This window comes from Coniosporium apollinis (genome assembly GCF_000281105.1).
Source record: "Coniosporium apollinis CBS 100218 chromosome Unknown supercont1.34, whole genome shotgun sequence".
Lineage (NCBI taxonomy): Eukaryota > Fungi > Ascomycota > Dothideomycetes > Coniosporium > Coniosporium apollinis.
The window spans coordinates 51,876-73,722 of NW_006913296.1; the positions used below are offsets into that span (position 1 = coordinate 51,876).

A 21,847-nucleotide genomic window follows, 5' to 3' on the forward strand; every position below is an offset into this window, starting at 1 on the left:
CCGCAAGAGAGGTACGTCCGCAGAGATCCGTTTCTAGTAATTATGCGATGAAGCGTGGAACACCTTACACAAACTCCTTCTCTTGCAGATAATGGAAGAACAAGAGTACATCTGATATCGATCAGTCAGATTATTTCCACGAAAGCCAGGGAACACTCCGATTAACAGAATTTCCAGAACCTTGTGCAAAGAGCTACTGTTCGCCAAAAGATAAACCCCTATCCGATCTCTGGCACGAGTCTACCGCACAAACCGGATCCTGCATGCACTTTGTTGTCAGCAATCGCCCGCTCTCGGATCGTGAAGCACGTCGCCGTAACGTGGATATGTTGATAGCAGAAACAATGATCCAGCAACAACCGCCAACTCCACGAGGAAGCTCTGAACTCGAATACGGCCTTCACCACCTAGTACAACACAACACCAGTGCTAGCTTCCAGCATGGAATGGAGGACTACCTGCACGCCAGACAGCCATCTGGTTATGGTTCGCCCGGACAGATGCAGTATCCAGACCTACATGACCCCGCCGAGGTTGGCTTGGGCATCCAATTCGTAAGGAGAAAAGATTACGCTCATTATGACCAGGCTGACTCGGAAGCAGGAAGGACAAGGAGGCCCAGGACCTGCCTACTACGATAGCCAAACAATGCATGGCTTACCTGTAAGCCATCACGGGCCCCTGCTCGGTCATGCCCTGAGCTGCAATGCTGACCAGTCATATTTACAGTACATGCGGCACGACACCTACACGGATCCTCCGACTCCCCAGTCGGCCCATAGCGAAAAAGGACAAAGGACGAGAAGCGGCCGCTCAACTGTGCCAAATCTATCTCGCTCAAACAGCCGGACCCGGGTATCCAAGTCACCAAAGCCAAAAAAATCTAAAGCTGCCAAGAACAAGTCTAACATGCCGAAGCTCGAAGCACCCCTCAGCGAGCTGACGAAGGACATGGCGCATATTCCGCTCAAAGACATGAATGAGTGGGTCAACCGATCTCCCGAAGTGCGGAGGCAGGAGGTTGAGAAACGAAATGGCTACGTCACCAGACCGATGAACTCCTTCATGCTGTATCGATCGGCCTATGCGGAACGAACCAAGGAATGGTGCTCTCAGAACAACCATCAGGTTGTATCGTCCGTCTCAGGCGAAAGCTGGCCGCTTGAGCCCCCAGAGATCCGCGAGATGTACAACGAGTACGCGCGAATTGAGAGGAACAACCACCAAAACGCGCATCCTACATACAAATTTTCTCCAAGCAAGGTCGGCTCAGCGAGGAAGCGAAAAGGAACCGAGTCAGACGAGGAGGAGGAAGAATCGAGCGACATCGATGATCCAGACGCCGACTGGGGTCCACCGGGCCATAGAAGCAGAAGGAACAGGCCCAGCAAGCGGCAAGGAAAGGAGCTTCCATACCCAGCCTACAACACCGTGCCGTCTAACTACGCTCCGTATGGATACGTGCAGAATGATGGAATGAACCCGTCAGCATGGGAGGCGACCAACGAAGGCAGACCGCCACCCGCCGCCATCGGCTCTGCAAACATGTACAACCAGTACTATCAGACAACCGTCCATCAGAACGCTTCAGCGCCGGGCTGGGAGGACGTCCGGATGCGCGCGATGGAGGCTCCGAGTATGCAACACTACACTGCACCTGGTGGACAGTCTCTTATCGGCCTCCCTGGCGGACAACATCACGATCTTCTTCAGGGGTACTCCCACAACGGCACGCCGATGCAGTTTGGGGAACACGTCGACCCAATGCTCCTTCCGTTAGACAGCAACGCTTTTGGAGAGCAAGTAGATGGAATGCAGTTCGGCGGCTCCTATGGAGTACCGCTTGATAATGGCGGCCTCGGGGAGTACGATTATCGCTCTGGAGCCTGGCCGGTCGACCCTACACTTGGTCCTCCCCTAGGGGAGGGTTCGGAATTGGACCAGTTGGATGGGTGAATACTGTGAGCGGATGTGGCTGTCGAGAGCGCATAGCAGATCATTGTCGAGTCGCTCGTTGACCATACCATGCATTGGAGGGCGTTCCGTTCTGCTTTCAGTCCATCGGTTCCGGATCGCCTAGACGAAGATACCTAGCGGGAGAGCAGCTTTTGGATTGGGGTTTTCGGGCTCGGGCGGCGTCTTCTGATTCTATCCCCTTGGAGCCACATCACTGTTCTCTTTGTCTTGCGCCTTTGCTGCATGTAGAAGTAACCTGCTTCCACCGTTGGTGACACGAACTGCGTAGATAGCAAACACTTCCGTAACTAGACTCGGGTAACAATCGCCTTGTGTGCTGGCTTTCCCCCCCAAGCCCCTGAAATCACGCGCCATAGACGGAGCAGCTAAATCTGTCTGTAAAACGTTTGACCAACGGATCGCAAACCAGCAGAGCATGTGGCACACGTGATGGTCAAGCTGATGGTGCAGGTGAGGTTCGAGCGAGCAGAGTATCCGCCGTCCTTGAGAACTGACTCGGGAAAGCTCCCTGCAGACAAGGATCAAGCCCGACGCCTGACGCCATCGCATGTGAAAGACGCGGTCTGCAGCAATACTCGACGCGCCCGCTTCAACTCCAGCGAACATGTACGGCGAGCTTGGAAACAAGCTGGTAAGCAATCCTACGCCCATCCAACTGAACAATCGGCTTATTATCCAGGTCCAACACGCCAAACGCACCCAATCCCTCGCCCACCTTCCACCCTACCAGACTGAAATCGTCCGCGCTTTGACGCGCGAAGTCCGCGACCTCGACAAAGATGTCGCCGCGCTGCTCGAGCCCTTCCAAGGCTCCTTCAATCCCTCGGCGGACCCCTCGACCGCCTGCGCTCTGCTGGTCAACCACCTCTGCATGCGCCGCAACAAGCGCTGCCTGCTCGCCTACCACCGTGTCCGCGCCGACAAGCTGGAGGAAATGTGCTGGGCAGGCGTGGATGTGCTTGAGCGGCAGCAGCAGCAACAGCAGCAGGAGCAAAGTGTGGCAGGCAGGCCGAGAGTAGAGGGCGCGTTGGGCGGGGATGTGGGCAACGAGAGTAGCTTGAGTCCTGAAGAGGAGGAATATGTGAGGCAGTATGGCGACCTGTTGGCTGCGTACAAGGGGCAGTGGACGGATATAGACCTTACGGGGAGCTTGGAGCCGCCGCGAGACTTGTTCATTGATGTTAGGGTGCTGAGAGATGCTGGGGAAATCCAGACAGAATATGGGTATGTACTTAATGCGGGTTCTGGTGATTAGCTGGGCTTGAAGGCTGACGTGCATGTAGGGCTATCAACTTGACGAAAAACAGTCAATTCTACGTCCGGCAGGGAGACGTCGAAAGATTGATCGCACAGGGCTATCTGCAACGCCTCGGCTGATTCCGACCACGCGGTACGAACGAAGTTAAGAAGCAAGGTTGGAGTCAAGCGGCGTCGCAAAGCGTGCTGTGGACGGCACGCGACACTCGGCAGAAACCTAATCGGAGGCTTGAAGCATCTCACAGCGGTTCAAGATGCGTGAGATCAGCTGGCTCCTTCAGTCTTCCTGGCATTGGTGGACTCCTCCTGAGCAGGGCTGCGGCCCGAGTACCGTTAATTTGTATCTATTTCACTGAGGTCATCAGTCGGAGAACTGCAGGCGTGAAGTTTCCTGGCAGGACACGGCTTGGAAGATGCCAGGGACTTTGCGCGAGAAGCGAAGCGAAGCGAATGGGAGCAAAACAGGGGCTGTGGGGGAGCCGGCATGCTGATGCGCCCTGAGAATGCAAATCTTTCGTGCAACCTGCTGAAGATGGGAGTCAGTACCTGATTGCAGAGGTTAGCACTCCTCGTGGCACTCTAGAGTAGTTAGGAGAAATCGAATTGGCGGGCCAAAAACCTGATATCGTCTTGGAAACTTTCCGTGAACAGGTTGTTGGAAAGTTCAAGGTGGAAAGGCTTTAAGGCGATCCTGCACCCTTCAGGCAAATCACTGCGTGGCCTCGGGTCGAATTCCTCTGGAACTGCCCAATGCCAGGGGGGAGCTGAGACTGATCTCGCGTCACCCTGCAGACGTCGTCGTCGTCGTCGTCGAAACTTTTTCACGGCGTCACCTGGGCAGACAACGGGAATCCAAGCATCGGACAATCCAGGTCAATCCAGGTCAAGCCTTTTTGCGCTCGGGACCAGTGGGACTCTTTCCACGCTTCATGCAAGCGCAGACACATCCATGGATGGTCAGCTTCCGGGCCGTTTCCCATACCCCCACCGATAATCGGACCTTGCTGGTCCTTCGCCTCCACCATGTATGATAGCGACTTAGTTACAGCAAAATAGTTCTCCAATACCATTTAATATCCTTCTAGTCACATGTCTTCCTGACCAAGATGACATAGCACCTGGCAGTACCCCAGGAATATCCCAGCTCGCCATTGGATACCTAGTCCCTTTATCGAATCGACCGTCGCCCGGCATAGCTTGAGCATCGCGCCCTCAGGATGTCAAGAAGCCCGCCCGACAGATCTGAGGCGATCGCCAGCTCCAGCTCGTCTCAGCAGCAGAACCGGCAACAGCAGCTCCCATTCACCAACGACGCCGTGGACCAATCCGACTTCTCCCAGCTCGAAGCTGGCACATCCTACGCGAACAACGACCCCAGTTCCACTCGACCACGGTCCTCCACACTGGGTGCCAACCTGTCGACGTCGTACAGCAAGACTCCAGCAAGATCGTTTTTTCACCATGCCTCCCACGGCTCCCTCGGTACACCTCCCCACAAACGCAAAGATGGGAAAGATAGGCACTGACGCTTGAATTTTTCAGATCGCGCACACTACGCCTCGGATGGCGTGCGCGACAGAACACAGCAGCTGGCATCAATGGCACTTGAAGACTCGGATTCCTTCCGTTCCGGTACCCCCGTCCCTCGACGCTACGCAGCGCCAGGTTCTGATGCGACTTTGGCGAGTCACATAGATTCGTCTCTGGCAGACCGAAGCACCAACGAGCCGCGACAACCTTTGGAATCTTATCTACGTGATGATGTTATAGAGGAGGTTTCAGAACCAGTATCACCCGAGGAGGAAAGTTTTATACCCGCGGCTCGAGACATGCCCAGAGGGTCTCTCATTTCGCATTTGATCCGCACTTCGCCGCCCAAGGAAAGCGAGGACAACGTAATACGCACAGAACCGGACAATGTTCATGCTCGTGGTCGAAGGGACGTTCCGGAAGTCGTGGTGGGAGATGGCGCTCTGGAAGCAGACGAGACCGCAGCACTGCTCCCGAAAACTCATCCAGCTGATCAGGACAAGAAGCGTCAATATGGCTCAACTGGAGAGGTGGATGAATGTTCTGGACAGGGACAAAGCAGATGGGTGGGGTCTCAACGAGCGCTGTTAAGAGTCAAGAGCCGTGCAGCTGCAACGCTTTCAACCGTAAAAAATCCTAAAAGCTGGGACAAGAGAGTTATCAAGAGGGCTGCCCTTGGACAAGTGAAAACCCTCCCTGCTGTGTTCCTTGGTTTATTGTTGAACATCCTGGATGCCCTCTCATACGGTAAGCAATGCCTTACTGCCGCCATAGCGTCTGTATTCATTTTGATTTAGGAATGATTTTGTTTCCACTTGGGGAGCAGATATTTGCGCAGACAGCAGCCGACGGTATCTCTATGTTCTTCGTCAGCTGCATCATATCTCAGCTTACTTACTCCTGCGGACTATCCATATTTGCAGGCGGCGTTGGCTCAGAAATGGTACGTCTCATCTTTGCAACGACTCCTAAATCTTGCAATCCGCCTGACACCTGCCAGATCGAAGTTGTCCCTTTCTTCCACAAAATGACCTACCTGATCATGGGTCAAATGGGCGATGCCGATCCCAAGGCCATCATGGCTACGGTGATCTTGTCTTACGCCATGAGCTCCGTGTTAACAGGCATCATTTTCTTTGTACTGGGGTTCTTCAAGCTAGGGCGTCTAGTGAGCTTCTTCCCTCATAGTATTCTGCTCGGCGCAATCGGCGGTGTTGGATTCTTTCTCTTCGTTACTGGTATCGAGGTTTCCGCGAGATTACCCGGAAATCTTGAGTATAACATGGCTACTCTTCGAGAGCTTCTCCGGTCCGATACTATCACACTATGGGTGCTGCCACTCGTTCTCGCAATAGTTTTGTTCGCATTGCAGCGCTTCTTCAAGAACCCGTTCGTTATGCCCGCGTATTTCGTCTTCATCACTGCGGTCTTCTATTTCTTTGTTGCCGTAGTTCCGAGTCTAAACCTTGAGCTATTACGGGCCAAAGGCTGGGTTTTCGAGAAGCCCCCATCTGGAGTTCCATTCTACCGCTTCTACAGCTACTACAGTGAGTTTCATGCTCCACCCGTAACCTGCGACTAACCTGACGGACATCCAGACTTTGGACTGACCGACTGGAACGCCATCGTCAGATGTATTCCCACGATGTTCGCGTTGTCCTTCTTCGGCATCATACACGTCCCGATCAATGTTCCAGCATTGGGCTTGCAAGCCGAAGAGGACAATGTTGACATCAACAGAGAGCTGATAGCGCATGGCTTCTCTAACACACTTTCTGGATTTGCTGGCAGTATTCAGGTATGTCTGTTAAACACCGATCTGTATTTGGGTTGTGCTAATGTTTCCAGAACTATCTAGTTTATGCCAACAGCGCTCTCTTCATCAACAACGGTGGCAACAGTCGGTGGGCGGGTATCGAGCTAGCCATGGCCACGTTCGCTGTATGGCTTGCCGGACCAGGAATGATTGGATATATCCCAGTCTTGGTCGTCGGGACTCTCATATATTATCTGGGTATAGATCTACTTCAAGAGGCACTATGGACAACATTCGGAACTCTGCAATGGCTTGAGTATTTCACCGTAGGATTCCCTCTCTGCAAAACTTTCTCCGCGCTAACCACTGATGATGTTAGATCGTTGCGGTAGTGCTCATCATGGGCATGTATGACTTTGTCGTCGGCGTCGTTACAGGTATCGTTCTTGCCTGTCTTGTATACGTCATTCAGACCTCACGAGCACCGGCCATTCGTGCAACTTATGATGGGCGAGTCGCCGAGTCAACCGTACGCCGGCATTTGGTCCAGCGCCGCTATCTGCACGAAGCCGGCCGGCAGATCTATGTCGCCAAGCTAGCTGGGTACCTGTTCTTCGGCTCGATCGTTTCTGTAGAGACGAAAGTCCGGGCTCTGATCGATGACGAAGAGTTCAAGAAATGTCCTATCCGATATTTCATAATCGATCTCTCGCACGTCGATGGCTTGGACTTCTCGGCTGCTGGGGCGTTCAAGACGATGCAGCGTCTGCTTCGTCGTAGGAAGATCGAGATGCTCTTGTCTGGTGTGACTTTGAGCGACGATGTCGGCAAAGGGTTGACAAGAGCTGGGATTCTGGATGAAGAGGCTGCAGATCAGAAGAATCCACCACCGAAGGTATTCGAGAACCTGAACAAGGCTCTGGAGTACTGTGAAAACGCGCTCTTGACGGCTTTCATTCAGCGCACGAAGTCGCTCACGCAGCCGGAGCAGTCAAAATCTATGGGTAGGTACTCTTTCTCGTCCAAATCCCACTTATTCCAGCTGGCTGACGTTCTCTAGCTGTTCCGAGGCCGAGCGCGCCATCACATCCTTCCGAAGGCTCATTCAATTCACCCCGACGTCACCTTCTTCATGAGGCCGCCAATACTGCGCTTACCGATCACAGAAACACGACCGTTGACGAGCATAACATCATCTCTCCATCCAAGTGGAAAAACTTTGCGCAGCCAGTACTGCTCATGCTTCAAACGTTCCAGGATCTGACGGACAAAAACGAAGACTTCTGGCACCGAGCAGCACCTTTCTTTCAAAGAAAAGAGTTTCCAGCGGGCACGGTGCTCTACTCCCGCGGCGACGAACCGGACGGCTTCTATCTGCTTGAGAAAGGCGTACTGCGTGCTGAATACCAGCTGGAGCAAGGGACATACTACGAGTCCATTATGCCTGGCACCACATGTGGCGAGCTGCCGTTCTTCTCCGAGACCGACAGAACGGGCACGGTGGCGGCTGAGGCGGACTGCGTTGCTTGGCTCCTGACGCGCGAGAAGTGGAAGGAATTGGAGCAGAAGCAGCCGGATGTCGCGTCGGAGCTTCTGAGGATCAGTCTGAAGCTGACGAGCGAGAGGATGAGCGCCATCACGTCCTATGTGCTTGTTACTGCGAGCTGATGTGGTGCAGCACTGTATATACATGTACATAAAAGGTCCGCATAGGTTTCTTCTTCGCGAGCGCCTTCGCTGTGTCTGATATTTGTAGGAGTCATTTGGATCCATCACACGATAAGGCTGGGCATGGGCTTTTACATGGCGTGTTGCGTCTACAAGACTTGTAATACGGCTACCTGTTAGATACGCCGCCGCTGATATTGACTGCGGGATGCTCTGCAGGCCCAACCAGTTATTAGGGCCAGGCCTATGAAGGCTGTTGACAACTGTCAGAGCCCGCACCTTATTGTGGATTATCATTTATTACACTTCATGTCCTCTGAGACTATAGCATATCCCAAATCAAAGGGGTTTCAGGCTGATAGCAGTCGGTGTTACCGTAGTCCCTGCTGGGGGTGCTGCTACTTGTCGTCAGAGCTTGATTGCTCCGAGTCTTAATGTGGTCCGGGCAGACACGAAAGTCCAGAACACCCATTTGGCAGATATAAGCAGTATTTCCGAGCTACGCCAACCCTGAGGAGCGTTACAGGGTCACTGCGCGGCTCTGAAATCCGGAGTCTTTCCCGTTTTTCCCACTTTTAATATTCAATAAAACGGGCCTCATCTCACGGAGACCACAGGACGAGGGTCCCCTGGAGTGAGCGCTTGTCGCCGCTTTTCCCACTCGGTGACTAGCGCGTCACGCGAAGACTCAAGGGTCTCCTGCCCTCAAACGGAGATCCATGCAGTGAGTCGCCGCAAAGTGGAGACACTAAAACCGCCCGCAGAGCCGGCCGACGTGGTCGGTTTGCTTAGCGCCTCAGGAGATAAACAGCCATTGGTGCTTGATCCAACCTGTGCATCGTTGTGCTAGTTTCGAGGTGAGCTCCAACGAAAGATTGACACTCGTTCTATGCGCGGCGACTGTCTCGTTGGTCAAGTCAGTGATAGGAGGCTCTGCTGCGTTGGAGAGTGCGCACGAAACGGACAAGAGACGACAATCGAGAGAGTGCAGACGGCATGCGTGGCAGGAAACCTTGCAACATGCGGATAGAGACGGCGACAGATGCTGACAGCATGTGACACCCAACGGATGGCCTATCAGAGGCACTGGCGTCTAACCTTGGCCCTTCCAGCAGCGGGCTGCATCGTCGTCGAATATGGCCAAGTCGCGATGATGGAGGGATGGAGGGTCATGCGACTGCGACAGCTTTGCGGATCTCGGCAGCTCTCAGTTGGTGCTGTCAGTTCATGAGGAAGATAAATCGCCGTGACACGCAGCTTTGCACAGCGCGCCTGGAGCACCCTTAGCCTTTGACAGTTTACGTGACACCTGCCAGCCACCCGACCTCTCGTGAGCATCAAGCGTCCAGTGCGTCCGAGGAGCGAGATTAGCTTAGCGCCAAGCCCAAACACCCCAAACACTCAAACCACCCCTTCCGTGCTCGCAGCACAAAACTCGTGCGCCCCTTCTCCGCCGACTTTTTCTCTCACCACTTCTGTATTCACAGCCTTTTCTTCGCTCGACTTCATTGCTTGAGCATCCTTGCAACGAGAAGGCAGAGATCAGATTCTATTGCTTCTCCTGCTCCAGCCATTGTTTGTAATACTGCGGCCTCCCTCGCTGCTTCCTGACTTCTGATACCCTTATCTTTGTTCTCAAAGACCCGGAAGAGCCGCTTTCCCCGCACAAATTCAGTTGGGCATTCTTCGTATTCTCAGCTTCGTCCTACACCATGTCTGCAGAAGCACCAAAGTCTACCATCGCCGGGACGCCTGCCGTCTCTGAGCCAGTCACCCTTCAGCCTGCTGAGACCACAATCGGCGGATCCAGCACCTCGACTGCACCGGCAGTGGACGGAGCAACTTCCACCGATGCCGCAAACGATACCGGGGCATTGCAGGGCGAGGCGGCTGCCACCGAGGCAACCAAGAACACTGTGGAGCCCATCTACTCGGGTGCACTGAAGTATAAAGCACCAGGTCTTGTCAAGTGAGTCGGTCTAAGATGGTCGGAGTTTGCCGTTGAGCGTGCACTAATGACAACCGATTGCAGCAGCTTCCTTGGCTCGAAGAAGTACTTCTGGCTCGGCGACGAGGCGGTCTCCGCACAGAACCTCAGCTCGTACCTCCGCGGCGAGAAGGCAGAGGTCGCACACCCGACTGCCGCATGGTCAAGCCAGACTGGCAAGGGCCTCCTTTACTTTGCTAAGCATCCCACTGACAAGGCAACCCCGGCTGGTGTTCTCAACTTGGTAGGGCACACTGTTGCACACCTATCTCGAGCGGAGCTGACACTTCTGGACAACAGGCGGACGCGTCCGATCTCATAAAGGAAGGGTTTGAAAGCTTCTCCTTCAGGATTCATGGGCAGAAGCACACTTTCGAAACCAAGACGATTATCGAGCGTGATGGCTGGCTCCTCGCCATGGAGAAGACCATGGAGGAGGCAAAGGCTTCCAAGGACGGCATCCTGAGCAGTGAAGGATACAAGGAGAGCGTCTCGCAGCTTGGTAAGTTTGACGCGTCGCGCAATTTTCGCGCAACTTTCGCTTGCACGACCCTGCGTCTTCGCTTCATCCCGTGTCAAAGCTCACATGCAACTAGGCAAGCCGGCCGCGCTAGCGGGTGCGTCCCATGCTGCCGCCAGCTCCACCCCGAGGAAGAGCATCGACGCTCTGAAGCCTACCGACGGTCCCGCTCGCCGGGGATCCGCCAGCAGCAGCTCGTCTTCGGACGTCAATGGCACGAAGAAGTCTAAGAAGTCCAAGAGCAAGAGCCGCTCCGTCTCTCGTGGCAAGCGTGCTAGCATCTTCGGTTCCTTGATGGGCAAGAAGGAAGAGCACGATGTGAAGAAGGCGGAGAAGCACGAGGACGCGCCTGCCATGCCTGCTGTCGTGGATACGACAAGGACAGATGCGCCGGTCGTCGCAGGAACTACTGCACCTATTGACGCCCACGCCATTGGTAAGTAGCATCGCTGCACAAGCAATCGTGTGTTCTAACACACGGCAGCCGAACGTGTCCTGGAAGCTCCGGCAGTCACCATTGAGCCTTCGGCGACTACCGCGACTGCTCCTGTAGCCACGACTACAACCGAGGGCATCACCGAGGCCACCGAACCGAAAAGCACTACAACCGCTCCAAAGCCGACCAAGCGTGGATCCGTCTTTGGGACATTCTTTGAAAAGGTTCGCAGCCCGGTTCATGAGAAGAAGGAGAGCGAGGTTGCTCCCACGGTTCCACCCAAGGATACCGAAACATCAGCCACCGCTCCCACTACGGAGACCAGCGAGCCTCTCACCTCGGCTGCTCCTCTCAGTGCCCCGACCGAGACCACGACTGCGACCTCGGCAGCGGCGACCACACCCCACAAGGAGAGGGAGAACTTCTTTGGGAAGTTCCTGGGCAAGAAGGAGGCCAAGTCGCCAGCCACCGAGGCTCCTCCTGCCATGCCAACCACCGAGAAGGCTACAGAGACTCCGGCTGCTGCCCCAATGGTCTCGCCTGCGGCCGAAGAGAGGATCACCGACGTTCCCGCCAACGGCGCTGCCACCACTGTTCATTCCACTGCCACGCCCGAGCCGAAGGACAAGCGCCGCACTTCCTTCTTTGGAAACCTTACCGGCAGCGTCAAGAAGGACAAGAAGCCAGAAAACCATGTTGAGGGTGAGTTGCCTGTTGAGACTGAGCACAAGCAGTCGGGCGTCTCCAAGCTCGGTGGTCTTTTCCGCAACCCCAGCAAGGCTATGAAGTCCAACAAAGAGACGAAGAAGGATATCACTCCTCCGTCGACGGTTGAGGAAGGCAGCGAGGCGCCTGTGCTCCCTGCCCCGACATCAGAGACCGCTGCTCATGTCGGCACTGATGGTCCCCTCGGCACAGACGAGATCACCCCAGCCGGCCAGACATCCCTTGGCAATGTTAGTGGAAATGGCATTCACAATGGCCAGACGCCGCCCCAAAGCACTCCTGCAGTCCATGCCACCGCATAAATTCGGAAACGTTTGCTGGTCTTGGAGGGGTCTTTACATACGGCAACCGCAAGATGACATGGAGGGCATCCCAGAACATGATGAGGAGGCACCAATCATCAAAACTCGTCTGTGTATCGACCTCTCCTCGGCCAGTTCACGCCTGGCGGCGATTTACCACCATTGCCCACCGTCCCCAGCAAGATGGCCTCCATGCTGCTGAATTCTAAAGGGTTCGCTTTCGCTTAATGTCCATCACCCAGGTCACGGTTGTGGGAACTGCAAACCCTTGGTTTTTCCTTTACTGTCTAGATTGATACCACTGCCGCACCGGTCGGTCTGTTGTTCTGGTTGTCTCTCATTATCGTCGTTTATCGCGAATACCCAGATATCCCCTCGATACCCTGCGTACTGCCTTATCAGGTATTGTACAAGCGGCCATTAGGGCACCACTATCGTAATAACTAGTCAAAATATGCTCGTTCTGCTCTCATGACTCGTAGAACTGGTGATGATTTGGATCCAAGATTAGATGGCACAGTCGAACCATGCCTCAATTTTGCATTGCGACGGCCTGCTGGCGTGGTGAAAGCCGAAGACTTGTGCTGGCGCTTCCCAGCATGGACACGAACAGTCGTACAGGACGCGTGCCTCAAAGTTGGGATCAAATCAGGCTCGAATCAATTCCAGCCTGTCCGCCCTTGATGCGTGTGCAAACTTGACCAGCACTGCGTTTTGCAACTCAGGCTTGGCTGTCCGCGCTTGGAGGTTTGGCGAAGCTTGAGCCAAAAGGCCCAGGCTCGGGGTGCAGCCGCCGAAGCGGGCGATCAAGCGGAGAAGCATGGCCGAACAGCCCATCGCTATTTCAGGGCTCGATTGCCTCACCACCAGATCCTTATGCTCTTGCGCTCTCCGCACAAACCCTCCAGTGCGCCTCCGTCGCTCGTTTGGAAGTAGCTCTTGCGTGCTCAGTTTGGCCTTGAGAGGAGAGCAGCAGTGGCCGCAGCTCGACACCATGGTAAGCCAGCCCGATCTCTAGTCTATGTCATCGACTCTCGCAGCGCACCAACTGCGCCTGCTGTACCACCTCAGCGCACTTTCTCCGGCAGGCACGACGATGGCGCCGACTGCATTCTGCATCCCCAACACGCTTTCCGCAGCCTACTAACCCGCTCGACTTCGCAGGGCTGCTGTACCTCCACCCCGCGCCACTCCCCGTACCCCAACACCTCAGCGACCTCCCCCCACACGCCCGCCACAGCCGTCGACTCGTCCCGCGCAGCCATAACATCGCACCCCTCGTCGCCGCCATCCCACCACACGCACTCCTTCGCCTCGACGCCGCGCCCCTCGCACGCCTCGCACCGCGGCCCCTTCACCACCTCCAACAAACCAAACACCCCGCTGCGTCTCCCGCCCCCGAACCTCGCCGTCCACACCCCGCACCGCGAGAGATGGACGCGGAGACGGCTGGCCCGCGAGCGCGAGGCCTTCTTCGACACGCGCGTCTCCGGGCGCGCCGAGGTCTGGGGCGTCGTGCGCATGCTGGTTGAGCTGCTGCAGGCTGGACAGATCGGGTCCGCGCAGGGGGTGCTGGATGCGGCCGGGTGCACGTGTCCGACGGGGGAGCTGTGGAGGGGGGGCGTGTGGGATGAGATGGGCGGGTTGTATGAGGTGCCTGACTGGGTTGTGGTTGTGCCGGTGGAGGTTGTCGAGGAGGAGGACGAGGGCGGGGAGGTAGTGGAGGAGGATAAGAGTGGGGGGAGCGAGGAGGAGGTGGGGGGCAGGGAGAAGGGGAAGGCGAGGGCGGTGGAGGTGGAGGCGGGGGAGGTGGTGAGGGTCAGAGCGAGGTTGAGTGATAGGGGGACGGATGTGTTGGTTAAGGTTGGGAAGGGGGAGAGGGTTGGAGGGGTGTTGGGGAGGATACGAGAGGCGGTCGATGTGAGTGGCCTGGTTCCTCCTCTCAGTTGTTCTCTTGAGCCTTGCTTCGACAACGCACCTATCGTAGCAACAAATTGGCCTGTGGTCATTTGCGCTAACTTGTGCATACAGATATCAGAGCTGCAGAAACTCAAGATAGCCTACCTCGGCAAGGTCCTGCTGGAGAATGAAAGCTTGGCCGCTCAGGGCTGGCGCGAAGGTCACGTCGTGAATGTTCTCGTGTTCCCACCATCATAACTGTCGACGATCGCAGGAGGGCTTGTAGGATTTTCGCATCTTGGCACTAGTATCATGGCTTGCATGGGCGGCGAAGGTCAAGGATATGGCACTTTGGAGAGGATTGGCGTTTTGGGCTCCATTGGCTCCAACGGCATACCCTCCAGGACGTGGGATTGTGTAGTGAAATCTGGGATGACGTAGTTGTAATTATGGATAGGACCGCATTTACGGGGTACTTTAGTGGAGGTCTGTATGTTCAGAGAATACCACGCTATGGTCACGCTTGGGTCAGGCTTCTTTTGCTGAACTGTGTCCTCTTGCGCATACGAGTCCAGCAACGTTTGGTGTTGATCTCACGTACCACCAAGGTCTTCAGCCTCTGTCTTAGGACAGTTTTAAGCGGCATCATTCCATGTCTTAGGAGCAAGAATAGTGTCCATGCTCAGCAATAAAAGACATCAAACATGAATTGCGGAAACCCTTGGCCGTCCAAGCGGTGCTTCAACTAGACGAACATTGGACGGGTCATATTATCATCGCAACTGTAATAGTTAACACCTGCGTCAACTTTTCAAGCTCCCCTAATAGACCCGGACAAGCGGCACGAGATAAATAGACAAACCCACAGCGGGTCGTCCGGCTATTTAACAACTTGTTGGCTTGGGCTCATGACGCTGACTGAGAGATTCTGAGATATTATCTGTAAGGGTTGCATGCATGAATCTTTGACCGAACATCTCACATCGGCACAGGTCATTACTGAGAGAAGAGAACCAGTGGGTTTAAGAGTATTGTGATGGGTTCACGTTGACTTAGTGAGGCACACAGTACAATGTTACAACAGCGTTGAAAGATGTTGCGATTTCTGGCAGCTATCTACAGCATGAACTGACCGACGCTCTGTTCGCTATTCGGTGCCTCCTACCAGCGCCTGGATTCGATCCCCCCTGCCAGATGATGTTCTAAAGCCCATGCAGCGCACACCGAAACGCAAGAAAGGACCGGTAGCAAACGCTGTAGAAACAAAGGGTGGGGAGCGCCTTTCTGCAAGTGTCTCAAGAACTCCTCCGAGGCAATAGAGATCAGCCGCCGGTAATGACGGCGAGTGCATGAGATCATGTGTGCGTGAAGACATCGCTAGCAGGGTCGAACAGGGGTATTGAGCTGGTGATGCAAGAAGAGCAAGCGCAAACGATAGACAGCAAGGAAAAGGCTAGAAAATACAGGGGTATGTAGCTAAAAAGCAAAACTCCGGGCCGAGCACCGCCGCGACTCCCACACAAAGGAGAGGGTATTTAGAAACACATGAGAGCGCTCTTCTTCTTCTTCTTGGTAGCCTGGTTGAGAGCAGCCATACGCGCCTCGAGGTGAGCGCGCTCGGCCTCGACGCGTAGTCGAGCGTTCCGCTCCTCTTCCACGGCCTGAAGCGAGTATCGCGTGACATTGCGCTCCTTCTTCATAACGTTGAGTTCTTCTTCGAGACCTGCGCACCGCTTTCGCCAAGCTTCGATCTCAGACTTGGTCTTGGTGCTAGACGATTCAAGATCAGTCAAGGCTTCCTCAAGTGTTGCAGTGAGTTGCTTCTCGGCAAAGAGATGCTTTTCGATGGTCCGGATGCGGGCCTCCTGTTCCTCGACCAGCTGCGTTTGAGCGAGATCCTTGCTCTGGTGGCGAGAGCTGGGTGGTGATTGTGTGTTCGAGGCATTTGGTGGGCCGCCTGGCAGAGGTGGAAGAGGTATAGCGGGTGGTGGAGAGGGTAAAGTTGTATGCGATGCGCTCTTGCGGAGATTAGAGTCACCCGAATGTCGTCGGTTAACCCCTATGTCTCGTGGGTCAAGGGACTCTCGCTGAGAGGTCCGCGAGCTTCGCCTGCCCTCTGTCAATTGAACCTAGGCCGGAGTTAGCTACATATAATTCTGTGGAGTTCAGTGCTAAAGATTACCTCCAGCTGCGAGACCCTAGCCCGAGACTCCTCAAGCTCTCTCTCAACCTCCGCTTTCGCTTGCAATACTTCCTCGAGTTGCACCTGTCGTTCGGACTGTAGAGCAGACAATCTGTTACTAGCAGCATGGTGCTGGTCATAGTTCGAGTTGAGTTGCTCCTCGAGCTCTTCGACTAGGCGATAGCTTTTCTTCTCCCGTTCACGAATAGCATCGAGCTCTTTAGATGTAGCCTGACTCTTAATCTGAAGATCTCCAAGCTGGATTCTGAGCGTAACAGCAGTTGACTGGGCAGCGTCGAGTTCTTCCGTGGCTTTCTTCAGGTTTACCGCTGCCTCTTTGTACTGCGTAACAAGAATAGTTCGTTCCTTCAACAGATTCAAGACATGCTCATGGATAGTAGTAGCGTCAATTTCTTTGCCAAGCGCAGCAGAGACTTTTCGAAGAAGATCGGACATCTCCGCTTCATATCTCTCGAGCAATTCCTGGGCAGCAACGGTGGCATCTCCCTGTTCTTTCAACTGCGCAGCAAGCCGCTGTTCCGATTCAGCCTTGCTCGCCGACAACCGAGCACTGAGGTCTTCGATTTCGTTTTTGTGCGATTCTCGGAGGGAGTCCAACCCTTGCTGGTGCAACGCAACGGCAGCCTTTTGTTCCTCGATCTGGCGCTCCAGGTTCGCAATGAGGTCGCGGTGCGCTTGGAGTTCATTCTCGGTAAGCCTTTTAGCTTCTGCGTCGTTTTCCACTTGATTCAGAACGTTGTGATATGACCGTTCTACCTCTGCCAACTTCGATGCACTGACGGCAGCCAGTTTCTTATATTCGGTGAGCTCCCTCTTCAAGCCTGTGGTGGTTTCATTGTTACTAGTTTCTGCATCATCTGTGTTCGTAACGATGACTTCCGGACTTCTGACTTGTTGATCAACGGCTTCGGGAGATCCAGACAGCGAAGAAGCTGACGCACGCAATGAATCCTCTAAGTCGTGGATAGTAGTAAGAAGCTGTCGCTCAGAGGCCTTCATCGACTCCATACTTGAAAAGTGCTTCGCTTTCCATTCATCGACCTCGCTCCGAAGGCGGCTAATCCCCTCGTCATGGACTTCGTCCAAAGTAGGTCCGGATCCCAACTCTTTCGAGTCAGTGCTGTCTAGCAAAGGCGTTTCTGGAAAACAACCAGGCATCGGAGAGGAGGGCGGCGAATCTCTAAGACTTGTCGTGAATAGCGTCTTGGAAGAAAGATTGTCCAGAGAGACCTTGAGGCTACTAACTTGCTCTTGAAGCTCGCGCTCTCGATCGGCATGGGACCGCTGGAGCTCGCGAATTTGGTTTTCGCTTTCAAGCAGCTGGTCTCGCATCGCAGAAACCACAGAAATGTCCATCGGCGAGGACTTCAAGCTAGATCGCTCCCGTGTGAGGCCTGAGATGATCGTCATCTTGGCTTCCATGTCCTTTCGCTGGGCGGCCACTTCAGCCTCAAGAGCCTGTACGCGCTCGGAGCGCATGTGCAGTTCCGTCATCACGGCATTCACGTTAAGCTCAAAGGTCTGACTGACGTCGGGCCGCCCTTCAAACTCTTCGGTTGCGATGGTACGCAAGGCTGCGCATGATCTGTTCGCGCGGTCATTCGCGGTGATATTCTGGCTTGATTTGCGTCGAATGACGTGGACCGTAGGTGAAGCAGGGCGAGCTAGCTGCACGCGCTGGATCTCCACTTTCAGCTCCCCGACATATTCGAGGGCGTCACGGTGCCTCTCTTCCAACTGCGCATAGTTTTCTGAAAGCTCGACCATGCTCTCCTCTTTCTCCGCGTTCATTCTCTTCAACGCCCGGATCTGTTGAGCTAGTGCCTCTTCCTTTTGCGGCAGATTTTGCTCTTCCGGGTTGCCTAGCATCGTCTCGGCATTAGAAGTATCCATGATGACCGAGTCTTCCGGAGTATTGGTAGACTCTCCAAGCGAGGACAATTCCGAAGATAAGGTACGCGAGGATGAAGATTGTCCATCCTCCTTGAGTTCGTTCACCCCCGCGTCCACTAAAAAAGACGACCCAGCAACTCGTACAGGTCCACGACGTGCTTCGTCCACAGCATCTTGCATCTCGGCCAAGGTGTTCAACGCAATCTCATACTTCCTTGCAAGCTCGTCGTAGTCGTTGACAGCAGTCTCATGCTCCATCCGAAGGTCGAAGAGTTCCTGAGTGACTGTTTCGAGTTTGTCGGCCACGAACTTTGACTGCGCCGGACTGTGTGGAGGCTCAGCCGAGCTCATGGGTGGCGTCCTTGGCAGATTGGGTAAGACTTGCTTGGAACGCGTGGCGAGTGGCGACATCTCTCGAGGTTCTGCAACTAGATCAACGGCTGCTGAGCCTCTTCTGCTCCCTTCCGGTGTGTTGCTTGACGGATTCTGCGCGCCAGCCTCACTGTCCACTCCGCTATAGCCGTTCGGCTGAGTGTAGCTTGCAACAGATTGGAAATCGTCGCTGTCCTTTTGCGAATGTCCGTTGGTCAGTGGCTCACCATCAGTTATGACATCGTTCTGCCGGACATGGTCGAGTTCGTAAAGGAGATGATCTAGCTTGCCAATACTTCGTTGTCGCTCGACTACGTGTTCAAGGCGATCAATCTCGCGTTGCATCAACTCGTGATCTTGTTCGGCCTCGGCCAAGCGTTCCTCGAGAGTTGATATATATTCTTCACAGCTTGTTTCATTCTCTCGCGTGCGACTTAGCTCTCTCCGCAGCTCCTGAATGATGGCTGAGTTTTTCTCCTCCCCAGACGTGATGCCATCAATCCTAGATTCAAGATCGTGCAGGTACTGTTCATTATTCGCCTCTCGGTCCATCGCTTTTTGGATCCGTGCTTGAAGCTGTTGAGTCACTGTCTCCATGTAGGTAATCTTTGTTTCCTTTTCCATGAGGGTGCTCTCGCTACTAGCCAACGAACCTCGCGTATTTGACAGAGACGCCTCTAAGCTCTGGATGGTCTTTTCGTATTCAAGCACAACCTGCTCGACAGCTTCGGCAAAAGAATTGGACCGTTTGAGTCTCTCGACCGCGCTGTTACCAACAGTGTCCTTGAGCATGGAATTGTCCTCGTTGTCTCCTGCTTTGGTGATCTCGGAGATAAGCTTCGCATGACGTTTGCTGAGGGCATTGTAGTTCTCTTGAATGTCAAGTAACTGATTCTGCAGCTCCGCTTCGCGCTCATGCTGCCGCTCCGCTCGCTCTTGAGGTGCATTGTTTCTACGCTCAGTCCTCTCAGACAACCTGATTTGGTCTCTCAAGAATGAGACCTCGGCGCGTAGGCGGTCTATCATCGCTTGCTTATCGCTGTCATCCGAGACTTGCTGGATCTGTGGCTTGCTTTGAATGGCACGAGCTCGTTGGGCATATTGAACGGTATTCAGCGTTTCACTAAGGTGGAATTCGGCGGGATTGACGCACGCTACCATGTAGGTAATCGCGTTGCCACCAAGAGAATCTTGGAGCAATCTTGTGAGTCTCGAGTCGCGATAAGAGACGTGCGAACCGGCGGCCCGAGAGGATAGCTGCGCGATGACCTTGCCTAAGCTTGCGAGGCCTGCGTTGATCGAGATGCCTTCCTTCGCCCTGTCGCCTTGGGCACCCGTATTCTTCATGCGCTCGCTGCCCGCAAGGTCCACAAAGTGAAGCTTGCTGTCAATCGTTATTGAGTTCTCTAAGCTAGACGTAGCCTCTATCGGCACCGAAAACCGCTTTTCTTGGACTGGGGTGGCTGGAGTCTTGTTCTTTTTCTGAATCAGGTTCAAGCTGAACACTGCATGAGAACGGGAGGACTTCGCATTGATGGCCGTCGCGTCAGTCTGGCGGATAGAGGAGCCAAAGTTGAGTGCGCCAAGGAGGTCATCTATGGAATTGATTGTGACTTGCTGTAGTCCGGTAAGGATGATTCTACCCTTGGGGTCTTCCCGAATCATAACTTGAGTGCGCTCGCTTTGCGGTACATTCTCTGGGACTAGCAGGTCACGCAATTGCTCGTTATAGATCTGCTACGGTGTTAACAGGCGACTTGACTACAGAAATTTTGACTAACCTCAACGTATGTTGCTTTCAACTGCCAATTCCTATCTCCTGCGCTCGCTAAACTCCGCAACGTTGGCAGAGCATGTGTGGAATACCGCGAAGGTGTCCAGGCACCGGAGCCAGGACGGGCGCTTGAAGACCCGGTCAACTTCTCGAAAAGGGCGGCCGCTGCACGTGGGACGACACCTATGACGGTGTCAGATTAGCCGCAAGTAGCCTGGACGGGCGACACTCGCGGTAGCGCTTGGTAGCGCAGCACACGGGAGAGGTTGAGTTTGACCAAGAGGCGGTGCTACATACCCATCAGCGACGGATCACTCTGCTCTTTTGTGCCGGTGGTGCCCATTGTGTACGACTTCCCAGCGCCAGACTGGCCGTATGCGAGGATAGAGACATTGTAGCCCTGGACGAAGGAGCTCACGCTCTCGTTCAAGTAGCCCCATATGCTTTCCTGATCTACGTCTTCGCCAAACACCCGGTCGAAGATGAAGAGCTTCTTGCCCTGGGCGGATTCGACAGCTAAGCTAGTAGGCGTAGTGACGTGACACGTTGATCCACGGAACCGCTGCGGAATAAGCTCGTAGCCCGGGTCTGAAGGTTGAATTGGAGGGCGGACGCGGATTGCTGTTGCACGATTCAGCCAAGGTCACCAACATGCGGTGTCCAGCGATAATTCATACCGACTTTGACGGCGGTCTTGGTGTCCTCGTCGGAGGCTCTGCTTCCGCCACCGTGCTTGCTGCTTGCGCTCATGCGACTGGAACTGCGATTCGACCGGATCATGGCGCTCATGGGTCGCTGGTGCACTCCGCCCGCCGGCGACGCTGGCGGAGAGGTCGCCATCGCTGGCAGTGCGAGCGTAGCAGTCCCGCAATGTGTCGTTCAATGCGAGACGGTAGGCTGGAGTGAATTGGTGTTCGAGTCCGTGGTCTGATGGTTCGAGTGGAAACGCACCCTGAACGGCTGGACGCGAATTATTCCTGCAGGGACGGCCGTGCGCGAGATTGAGGGCGACGCGATGCGTGTGCGGCAATCAATTTCTGTGTCGACCCGGGCTCGCAGAGTCGTCGCTGCGTGCTCTTTTCTTCGACAGAATCGATTCTACTTCCTCGGTGTGTCTGTGTCACCAGAAGCCACGCGCTGGCCGGAAAGCGCAAGATTAATCGGGAGGCTGAGATTTCGGCACCACCCCAAGCGGCCTGCTCTAGTCAGGGGGGATTCTAGGGATAGGGGCATCCCCGAGTCCGGGCGGAGGATTAGTGGCTTTGGTCTCACAGCGGACACCATCACGAAGTTTATCAGTGGCCTACCTGGGTAGATACGGATTACGGAAGCATCAACGAATAGCCTGGTGGAACCGCGATCCTGACGACTAGGAGTTGTGATTGCTCCGTGGTTCCTGCCTACTAGTTGCCGGCCAGCGGCCTCCCAGCACAAACCAGAGCTCCGGCGGTTCTCAAGGTAAGAACATGTTCGCATTCTATGTCCCCTTCCAAAGCGCAGTCTGACGCATTTGCATCACGGTCTGGTTCATTGCAAAGAGCAGTCTC

The 21,847-nt window shown here is 54.6% G+C and overlaps 6 protein-coding genes across 6 annotated transcripts; 5 read left to right on the forward strand and 1 right to left on the reverse strand.

Annotated features, from left to right (window-relative positions):
• Positions 1-909: 909 nt before the first annotated feature.
• On the forward strand, positions 910-1,956 carry W97_06647 (uncharacterized protein; the record flags this gene model as incomplete). Its single annotated transcript, XM_007784521.1, has 1 exon — positions 910-1,956. One exon carries the CDS (start codon positions 910-912, stop codon positions 1,954-1,956), a length of 1,047 nt encoding a protein of 348 aa, XP_007782711.1.
• A 625-nt stretch (positions 1,957-2,581) lies between these two features.
• W97_06648 (DNA replication complex GINS protein PSF1) lies at positions 2,582-3,354 on the forward strand (the record flags this gene model as incomplete). Its single annotated transcript, XM_007784522.1, has 3 exons — positions 2,582-2,608; positions 2,657-3,201; positions 3,261-3,354. The coding sequence occupies 3 exons, from the start codon at positions 2,582-2,584 to the stop codon at positions 3,352-3,354; spliced, it is 666 nt and encodes a 221-aa protein (XP_007782712.1).
• Positions 3,355-4,451: 1,097 nt separating this feature from the next.
• W97_06649 (uncharacterized protein) lies at positions 4,452-8,188 on the forward strand (the record flags this gene model as incomplete). Its single annotated transcript, XM_007784523.1, has 8 exons — positions 4,452-4,716; positions 4,777-5,511; positions 5,562-5,707; positions 5,765-6,311; positions 6,363-6,562; positions 6,613-6,846; positions 6,900-7,524; positions 7,581-8,188. The coding sequence occupies 8 exons, from the start codon at positions 4,452-4,454 to the stop codon at positions 8,186-8,188; spliced, it is 3,360 nt and encodes a 1,119-aa protein (XP_007782713.1).
• Positions 8,189-9,900: 1,712 nt separating this feature from the next.
• Positions 9,901-12,159, forward strand: W97_06650 (uncharacterized protein; the record flags this gene model as incomplete). The annotated part of the gene is made up of 5 exons (XM_007784524.1): positions 9,901-10,157; positions 10,221-10,419; positions 10,476-10,677; positions 10,772-11,131; positions 11,180-12,159. The coding sequence occupies 5 exons, from the start codon at positions 9,901-9,903 to the stop codon at positions 12,157-12,159; spliced, it is 1,998 nt and encodes a 665-aa protein (XP_007782714.1).
• A 994-nt stretch (positions 12,160-13,153) lies between these two features.
• On the forward strand, positions 13,154-14,316 carry W97_06651 (uncharacterized protein; the record flags this gene model as incomplete). Its single annotated transcript, XM_007784525.1, has 3 exons — positions 13,154-13,176; positions 13,200-14,079; positions 14,191-14,316. 3 exons carry the CDS (start codon positions 13,154-13,156, stop codon positions 14,314-14,316), a joined length of 1,029 nt encoding a protein of 342 aa, XP_007782715.1.
• A 1,277-nt stretch (positions 14,317-15,593) lies between these two features.
• Positions 15,594-21,140, reverse strand: W97_06652 (uncharacterized protein; the record flags this gene model as incomplete). The annotated part of the gene is made up of 6 exons (XM_007784526.1): positions 15,594-16,187; positions 16,241-17,385; positions 17,503-20,260; positions 20,308-20,483; positions 20,598-20,921; positions 20,978-21,140. 6 exons carry the CDS (start codon positions 21,138-21,140, stop codon positions 15,594-15,596), a joined length of 5,160 nt encoding a protein of 1,719 aa, XP_007782716.1.
• Positions 21,141-21,847: the final 707 nt, after the last annotated feature.